The sequence below is a fragment of the Mus caroli genome, unplaced genomic scaffold (genome assembly GCF_978045245.1).
Source record: "Mus caroli unplaced genomic scaffold, Mus_caroli_1 scaffold_6, whole genome shotgun sequence".
In the NCBI taxonomy this organism is placed as follows: domain Eukaryota; kingdom Metazoa; phylum Chordata; class Mammalia; order Rodentia; family Muridae; genus Mus; species Mus caroli.
Window position 1 is genome coordinate 32,620,295 of NW_028227261.1, and position 9,706 is coordinate 32,630,000.

The window sequence follows — 9,706 nt, forward strand, 5'->3', positions numbered from 1 at the left end:
ACATGGCACTGAGGGTCGACCCCCCAGGAGTCTGCATGCTAGACAATTACTCCATCAGTGAGCTACGCCACTCGTCTTCTTGATGCCCTTATTCGAAGCTACCCAGAAATAGGGAAAGCAAGTAATTTATCAAAGCCTGAGTACTGTTGTCCAATTTACGGGAAAACTAGAAGATCCAATCAATGGTCAAACTCTACAGGGTGGGGATTGGAGAGGCATAAAACAAACAGCCCAGCCGGGCGTGGTGGCGCACGCCTTTAATCCCAGCACTTGGGAGGCAGAGGCAGGCGGATTTCTGAGTTCGAGGCCAGCCTGGTCTACAAAGTGAGTTCCAGGACAGCCAGGGCTATACAGAGAAACCCTGTCTCGAAAAACCAAAAAAAAAAAAAAAAAAACAGCCCACAAGCCAGTCTTCAACACACACACACACACACACACACACACACACGGTCAGTCACACACACAGATATGCTACTGCATAACACACCTTTAGGAACTGGGAGGGAACTCAGTGGTAGGTCACTTGCCTAGCATGTGGGGCTCTGTATCTAACTCTCTACCCTGCCATAAATAAATAACACACCTTCTACTGAGCAGTTCCACTGGTCCTCCAGGGGACAGCCAACTGTGGAGGTCCAGATGTTTTAGAGTCACACGCTTTCCTCAGCGTTAAGGATGAAGCAATAAACTAACAGATCTACATATTATAAACTACTTCCTTCAGAACAAAAGACAAAGCCAAAGATCAGGAAACCATCCAAGAAAATGGGAGTCTGTTTAAGAACAAAATGAAAGGCTTTTGCACATCTGACAGGGTGGTTCTGGCGAAGAGGCCAGCCATCTCCGCCAACAGCATGGACCACAAATGGCCCAAGTCTCCTACGAAGACCCAGGCGTCAGAGAGGACAGGCAAGGCCCTGAATCTTACCCCTCAGCCTGATCCAGTGCTGTATGCTCAGTCTCTTAACACAGTGGCCTCCAGCAGGCTCCCGATCAACAGCTTGGACTCTGTGTTCCAAGCCCAACACCGAGGCATACCCTCGGTTCCAGGGTTGGGATCCTAGCATCCGCACTGGGCTGAGCTTCCCAGGTGACTGCAAAGTGTAGCCACGGCCACTCACTGAGGACAGCCAAGGACATGAGGACGGGCATGGAGTGAGCTCTACAGGGAAGGGGGTGTCTGTAGGCAGGCCAGGCTCCCATGAGGATCTCACTCCACTCGGTGGGAACTGAGGTTCAGTAATTCCAGGCTTTTCCACCGGCTTGGCCAGTATCTAAGCAGTATCTAAGCAGGTGAATGTCAGCAAAACGAGAAAAGATGGAAAAAGAAATTCTCCCACAGGCATGATAGTAGTAAAATAAAGAGAAAAGCATCTCGGGTTTTGGTTTAGAAGGAGCACGTGAGAAGTGCGAGCCAGGGAGATTTTATTCCTACAGAGTCTACTCCAATGGGAAGGCTTCAACGTGTGCTGTTCGGCTTCTTGTTCCTCCCACATAAAACTGTTCCTGATAGGCCGTCCGCCATGAAAACACTCTCTCCCTTCCCCCTGAAGAAATCAAGAAGCCAAAGAGGCAGTTGCCCATTTCCTTCTAAAAGCCACTTTAGTTTCAGTTATGAATATCGACACCACATGAAACAGACGATCAGATGTTGTCATCAGGAAGGTACAGGCATCACAAAATGTCCCAAAAGAAAATCAGATGGTAAAAACAACAATAAAAAAACAATACGACACAAAACAAAACAAGAGAATGGCAGATATTTACAGCCTCCATCTGCAATGGACCTTGGGTTCTACTTTCAGCTTAACACAGAATCAGAGGTGTGTGCACTTCTCGATGGGGGCGGGGGGGTCACAGATGGAGCTGGTGCCAGCCAGTTTGGGGGGAGACATTCATTCTAAGAAGGGAGAAATGCACAGTTAGCCACCCGCAGGGACTGGGACGGAGGACAGGTCTTCCCGCTGTTCTACTAATGATGACGACAGCAGCGAATGACCCAAAAAGTCTTATAGGGAGGACTTGTCACTACAGTTAGGTCAGACTAGCCAGTCACAGGCACTGGGTCTGGGGGGCAGAGGCAGATGGCCACAGTCAGGCAAGGGACATTTGTCGCTGTGAGGTCAGAGGGGAAGCTTCACAGCCTGGGAGCTTCTGCCAGCCAGTCTTCTAATAGTCCTAAGGAGAGAACACAAAGGCCACGACTTAGCGCCTCGGTTTGATCGAATGCATGCATGATTGCAGACAGACAGACAGACATACATACGTGCATACATGCTTTCTTGATATTAAGTATTAATACCTTGAATGTATGTATATACATATAATATGGATACATATAATAAAATAAACCTTAGGAGGGAATATTCTCAAAGAACATTATACAGTTGGGTGAAAATGATCTTAATGCAAACCTATAGAATAAAATTGTTTTAAAAATATCATAAACAGGGGCTGGAAAGATGGCTCAGTGGTTAAGAGCACTGGCCCACAACCCTCTGTAAGGGGATCCAATGCCCTCTTCTGGTGTCTCTGAAGACAGCTACAGTGCACTCATATACATTAAATCAATAATTGTTAAAAATTTAAAAATAATCATAAACAACTGTGCTAGAGAATCTCTGTGTAGCTAAATGTTCTATTTCAGTTATAATCTAGTGCATTTTACATGTATAGCGACCCACTTTTGAGGCCACAAAGACCAGCAAGAAAGGAGTTACATGAATCAACAGAAGAACCACTTTCTTCAATAAAGATGTGTGACTCATTTGCTAACTGTTTTGTTGTTTTAATACAAGTTCTCATTATGTAGCTCTGGCTGACCCGGCACGCCCCATGTACAGCAGGCTGGCCTCTAACTCCCAGCCATCTCTGCTGACTGAGTGGGTCCCTGTATCTGTCCTAAAGTATTTTAGCAAAGAGCGCGTGGAAGTTGAAGCACCCAGATGGGTACTCAGGATCTAGAAACGCACGTGTGACCCTAGATTAGGATCATGAGAGACTCGCCAGCGCCATGACGTACATCATCAGCGAGGCCCGTGTCTGAACCCACAAAAACAAAATGTTTTAAAACGAAACACTGCCAGTCTTTCTAAGTTGTCTGGCTGATACTTACAGCTCGGGGCTTTTTGTTTAACTTCAGATCAATCCTGTGGCAAAAACAAAACAAAACAAAACAGACATTTGCACTTTAGCTTATAGAACAGGGACAACAAGCAGCTACTGCATAGGGCACAGCTATGACACAGGCTACTCAGTTAAGTCCAGATTCTTCATTACAGTGCCATCATTTAGTTCTTTCTCAGATAATAAGCAAGTATTAAAAAAAAACAGGAGCAGATTTTTTTTTTGCCATAAAGTAAACTGAGGTGATTCAAAAAGGAAATATATAGCAGTTACAAAAGCCATAATTTTTAAATAAAAACTATTGCAAAGTTAGAGAAGACGGATCAAGAGGGCATGCTCAGGTCAATGGGTTAGCTTAGCTCTGTCACCGCGTCACTGGCAGCGTCTGAGGCTCGCAGTGACTGCGAGTGGAGAGACTAGGAGCTTGTGTTTCTGGGTATGAAACACAAAAGAAATTACAAGAATTTCAATTTTTGAATCTTTTCCAAGCAAAACATCAAAATCTTAAGCTACTAATCTCCTTACAAAGCAAAGCCAGAAAATCAATTTAAATATGAATTAAAAGTACAGGTTATCTATTTTAAAAGAAATTAAAATGCATAAAGGTGAAGTTTACTTAATTTTGCTTAAGTTATTAAATAAAATGTTACCTCCATCACGTTTTTCTGTTTTTAAAAAAAACTTCCCAGCCTAACCTAATATACATACCTACAATTAAACAGATAAACTATGGGTTAGAAAGATCTCACAACGGCATACCGGTGTCTATACACTAAACAACACAGCACAGACACTGATTCAAATCAAACTTACTCAAAGTCATAATCAAACATGCCAGACGGGCTGAGGGGCAGCATTGGAGAGGAAGAGAGCAATAGAAATTAATATGCTAATTGAATAAATGAGTTGATTAGCCATCCCAGCAAGATTTGTGGAAACAAAGTCAGCTTTAAGAATCTTAAGTCATTAAGTTGTCAAACATCAAAGCACCAAAGACCAGTCAGGGGAGTCCCTTCCCTCAGTGTATACCAGAGCAGAGGGTGACTGGGGGTGGGGCAGGGACGGGGGCGGGGTGGGGGTGGGGGTTGTGACTGCACTCTAGACAGCGGCAGGCCTGGTGTTAACTGCCAGACTTGGGGTTAGAACTGCTGAGATATCTGTACTGAAAACAGAATTAGTGCATTAGAAGGGAGGAGCAGAGGGAGAAAGGAGGGAGGGAGAAAGGAGGGAGGGAGGGAGGGAGGGAGGGAGGGAGGGAGGGAGGGAGGGAGGGAGGGAGGGAAGGAGGGAGAAGGGGAGAAAGGGAGAGTTTTAGTCATACAGCAGAAGGGGCTAGAAGTCAGCATAGCATATTGTCATTAATACAAAATATGACAACACTTTGCATTTTGAAAACAGCGAGACATGTAACTTTTTGTTCAAGCTCCTGTCCCGGGACAGGACCTGCGGGCGGCTCCTGCTGCAGAGCTCCTCCTGGAAGCCATGTGCTCACTGCAGGGCCTGAGAGACAACCCTGCTCTCACACTCTGCTGCCTGCGCCTGCACCGGCCAGGGCAGTTCACTCTTCATTTTCTCCTTCTGTTTTTTGTTTTGTTTTTAATGGGGGAGCAGGGAGGGGGAGTCCTGACAGATAGCCCCCACTGGCCTCAAACTTGCTATCCTCCTGCCTCAGCCTTCGTGCACTGTGACTGCAGGTATGTGACACCTTCCCTAGTATGGCAGCTAACTGTTTACATCAGTGCAGCAACTAAGGAATAACAGGGTCTGCAGAGCCTCCAGCAAGACAAAGGCCACTTCTGTGCTGTATGAGCGAGCGCACAGCAGAACAGGCCATTTCTGTGCTTTCATGGCTGACAGGCCGTGCTCTGCACAGATCTCTCAGCATCAGCCTGGACTGTGACTCCAGCGCCTTGATGCCTCTGACACCTTTCACCCTACAGGCGGGCAAGAAGACCGTACTCCAGTGGCTGCTCTGCCAGACGACACGTCTGTGAGAGCCGCGGGAGCCGAGCTTAAGCACCGCTTACACAACTGTTTCATTTCCTGGCCACACACACACACCAATGCACAAGCAGGACTCTCACAACGTGTTCCTTTCAAACTGATTCAACCTTCACAAACTAAAGTGGACAGCATCCGCTGTGGGAAGAGCTCACTGGTAGTTACATGCTGCCTTCAACCCCCAGAGTTGGCAATAGACGCATACGCCAATAAAAGTGTACCTATTTAGCTCAACTGGGGATTGGTGGCAGGCATGGTAATCCCTGATAATCCCAGCATTCAGGAGGCTAAAGCAGAAGAAATTAGTTTGAGGCCAGCCAGGGTTCTGAAATTAAACCCTGTCTTAAAAACAGATCAGCAACAGCTTACAAAAATAAATCTTGGGTGCAATGTAACAGTGAAAAGCTCTACAAGCAGTCAGTATTTACTGTCTCCTCTTTAAAGACAGTGGGACTTAACTGCTCTTCTCGGGTGGGGGGGGAGGCTTTAACTATGGTTCAGACATGTAAAATATACCAATTCAGGAAACCTATCCTCTCCGTGTGACTAGCATACATGAAGCTGGGTTCCATCTCCAGCCCAGGAAGAGGATCACTTGGTGAGCTTTCATACCCCACAGGAGGGTAAATTCCAGTGCTCCCTTCTGTATCTCCTCAACAGGGTCTGGCACGTGGCAAGTCGTCAGCCATTTGCTGACAAGCGTCCTGTGAACACGGCCTGGCTGGCTACACCAGCCTCATGCTGCAAAGAAAGCATCGCTCTGGGTGCGGCTCGCCAGCGCGTCCAGATAAAGGTGCTCCAGCCCTGCCCTTGAGTGTGCAGAGGTCGCAGCACTCCAACCACCTGAGCCCACTGAGGTGCCACCCAGGGCAGTCCTGACCCTCGCTTCCTCAGAAAGAGCAATTTGGTGGCACTGGTCTCTTGGGGTGCAGTGGGGTGGGGTGGGGTACAAGTGAGCACATTAACATTAGGCCTGGGAGGAGATCAGAACCGACAGGAGTTCTGACTATAATAACCCAGTCCACCTTCTGGGCAGGCCTCGCCTCTTATGAGGGCAGTGCCCAGTGATGGTCCTTCAAATGCTACTGTGTTTCTGGAGGGGCTTCACACCTGGGGCCGGGAGAGGGAGAAGGAAGAAGTGTTATGCCCGTAGGAATGTTCTAGAAACTTGCAAGGACAAAGTTAAACTGAACACTTCTCTAGCACCCTCTTGTCAGTTAGCAGCTGGTCACATCACTAGTGTGAATGGTCAGGGGTGTCACACGTAACCAGCAGGGTCTAGAGAGAACACTGGTCAGGGGTGCAGCGTCCCAAGAGACTTTCAAGAATGTTCTCCCTGCTCTAGACACTCTATAATAGGAAAAGAATCACCAAAACGAAAACAAAGTAAATGTGATAAAAAAAAAAAATCAACACACAAGAAAACACTTAAGGGGCTGGAGAGATGGCTCAGCGATTAAGAGCACTGACTGTTCTTCCAAAGGTCCTGAGTTCAAATCCCAGCAACCACATGGTGGCTCACAACCAGCCATAATGACATCTGACGCCCTCTACTGGTGTGTTTAAAGACACCTACAGTGTACATACATATAAATAATAAATACATCTTAAAAAAAACATTTAATAATTATCTTCCCTCTGTGTGTGTGAGGTATATATACATGTGTCAGTGTGTGTGTGTGTGTGTTGAACATGTGTAGGCCAGAGATTGATGCAGGTGTCCCGTCATGTAGTTTTTGAGAAAGGGTCCCATCACTTCTTTTAGCCTGGCTAGCTGGCAAGCCCCCAAGATCTCATGGTCCCTAATGCTGGCATTATATACACACATACAACTCACTGAGTGCTCTGATGTGGGTGCTGGGAGTAGAACTCAGGTCTCCATGCCTGCAGGGAAAGCACTTTACAAACTGAACTATCTCCCAGCCCATAAAATACTCTTCAAAAAAGGATGGCTCTCTGGGCTGAGAAGATGGCTCAGCAGTTAAGAGCCCTGGCTGCTGCTTATTCCAGAAGTCCTGAGTTCAGGTCCTAGCAACCACGGCTTACAGCCATCTGTAATGCGATCTGATTCCCTCTTCTGGTGTGCATGAAGATAGAGCAGTCATAAGTAAATAAATAACTCTTTTAAAAAAGAAAGAAAGAAAGAAAGAAAGAAAGAAAGAAAGAAAGAAAGAAAGAAAGAAAGAAAGAAGAAAGAAAGAGAGTATGGCTCTCTGCTGTCTGCGATAAACTGGCCCTAAGCCTACCTACCCGGTGCTCCAATCACCTACAGTCTCACCATGGGGGAGGGGACAAGTCTTGTTGCTTCTCACTATAGTTTGAAGTTAGCACAGTGGTTTTGGGTTTGCAGAAAAACCATAAAGCAATAATCCTTCATCACTATTTATTGGGAGAAAACACTATTTCTGCAATAAAACAAAAACAAAAAAACAAAAAGCAAAAAAACAAGAAAAGTTTAAAAGAATTCAAGAATCTGTTGATGCCAAAGAGGTTCAAACCAGTTAAATTTAATTCTACAATATCCACAGTGCCAGGTCTGTGAAGTTCACAGTGTAACACCTTAGGTGCAGGAGGGGACACCCCACGGGTTTCTAAAGCAACATAGTTCATTAGCCAACCAGAGGATAGGGAGCCAGCCCCACACACCCCTTTGACCCCACAGTGTTCAGGCTTCCAACACCAGGGTGGGGGAGGGCCCAGCTTTAGGTCCTTCTTCCCCTCTGAGTTAAGGCCCAGCAGTAGCATACAAACCCAGGCGGAGCGGCCACTAAGTCCCCTGAGACACCTGACCTCTCTGTCCACTGGTGTCATTCCCATCTCACTTCCCACTCCAAAAGTAACAGTGCTCAGAAGGTTCCTACGGAGGGAGGGATGCTCGCACTTAAGAGCTTTAAGTGTTCCCCCGTATCTGAAGGCAGCGTACTCAGAGAACTACAAAATAGAAAAGTCATAACAATCAAAACCCGTATTTAAAAAGTCAAAAGGCCATGTCACCTCAGCTCCCGCGGGAGCAGACAGGACCCTCTATCCCAGGTCACGGTTTCCCAACAACCAGAGTCGTCCTTCCAAGGACTCCTTTCTACTTTCCCTGTTTTCCTCTTAGCAAGGGACAATAGGAGTCACAGTCCATCCTAGTGACTCCCGTGGATCCCTCAGGGCCTCTCTACTGCCACCCTCCCCCCCCCCCTCAGAGAACACCACCCCACTTGATGTGCACCAGAAGAACTTCTGCCACCCGCAACAAGAGGGCTCTGTCACTCTCCTAGGCACCTTCATTCCAACCAAGCCCCGCCCACCCAGCAGGTGTGAGGACTCTGGGTGGGACCCTGCCACTAACCTGTGCCGGTTTTTATTCTTCCGTTTTTTGTGGCTGCTGTGGTGGCTTCCTGAGGAGGTGGAAGAGGCAGCTTTCTGAGGTTTCACTCCCTGGACGGAGCCGTCTAGGTCTTCGGGGTCCTCCTGCGCAGGCTCGTTTTCTTGATTGTGGAAGTCTGGAGAAGTATCGCTTTCCGTCCCACTTCCTGGTTCCCCTAGAGGAACGAAAACAGGTCCCAAAAGCCAGATCAGGACTCCTCAAGTTCCCATAGGCCTTGGAACAAAGAAGACAGGGAACACGCACTCAAAGTATCAAAGCTAGGAAATCCCTGAAACCCACGCGGTCTGCAGCAGTGCGGGGGACAAACCTGACCACAACTCGGAGCACTGAGGGCCATTTCAACATGGAGCACACTGAAGAGAGGAAGGGTTACGCCTTGGCAGAACTGACACACGGTCAGAGAATCCTGCCTTTCAGTGGAGTTGGTGGAGGATGAGCTGGAGAAATGACTCTGAGATTAAGAGCAGGCACTGCTCTTACAGAGGACCCGAGCCTAATTCCCAGAACCCATGTCATAAGGCTCACCCACTGGAACTGCAGCGGCAGGAGAGCCGACACCTCTGGCCTCCTTGAGTACCTGCACCCACATGCATGCACGCACACGCGCACATGCGCGCACACACACACACACACCCGACACACACACACCCCGCCCTGCCCGACACATACAGACCATTTAAAAAAATAAATTTAAAAAGCAAAAAGAAGGTACCCAGTGGGGAGCAGAGTCCAGTCCATCTTTTGATTACTGCGGTCTTGGATTTTTTTTTTTGGAGGGGAGATAGAGATTGTCTCATGGGAACTTGGGCCATGAACTTCCTAGGTCTCAGAGGATACCCCAGAACTTCCCCCCCTCCCCCGCACTTTTTAATTTACTTCACTTTGAAATGATGTGTATGTGTGCACGGGTAGGGTTATAAGCAGTGGAATGCAGGTGCCTGCAGAAATGAGAAGACATCAGATCTCCTGGAGCTGGTATTATGGCATCAGACACCGGCGCTGGGATCTGACCCACGGTCCTCTGAACAAGCACAAGCGTTCTTAACAACTGCATCTCTCCAGCTCCACCCCTTTATCTTTTTAAAATTTCACTTTACTCATTTGTGTGTATGTTCGGGGAAGGGAGGGTGCCACAGCAGGGTGGTTTCAATGGGCCTGTCCCCACAGGCTCAGGCCTTTGAACACCTGTCCCTAGGCAGTGGA

General features: G+C 47.6%; 1 protein-coding gene across 6 annotated transcripts in view; it reads right to left on the minus strand.

The window, feature by feature from the left end:
- Window positions 1-1,576: 1,576 nt before the first annotated feature.
- Window positions 1,577-9,706, minus strand: part of Meaf6 (MYST/Esa1 associated factor 6) — a 25,133-nt gene continuing 17,003 nt past the window's right edge. Inside the window, exons 5-9 of one of the 6 annotated variants that reach the window (XR_003836494.2) lie at window positions 8,465-8,657; window positions 3,940-3,969; window positions 3,777-3,834; window positions 3,116-3,149; window positions 1,577-2,178 (exon numbers count right to left, since the gene is read on the minus strand). Coding sequence is in view for 4 of the 6 variants with exons in the window: in XM_021160086.3 (XP_021015745.1) it covers window positions 7,974-8,058; window positions 8,465-8,657 (278 nt within the window). In the remaining 2 variants the exon portion in view is untranslated. Of the gene's footprint in view, window positions 2,179-3,115; window positions 3,150-3,776; window positions 3,835-3,939; window positions 3,970-7,614; window positions 8,059-8,464; window positions 8,658-9,706 lie in introns of those variants that run through there. The other 5 variants (XR_002377733.3, XM_029476803.2, XM_021160088.2 and 2 more) reach the window with 5 other exon arrangements.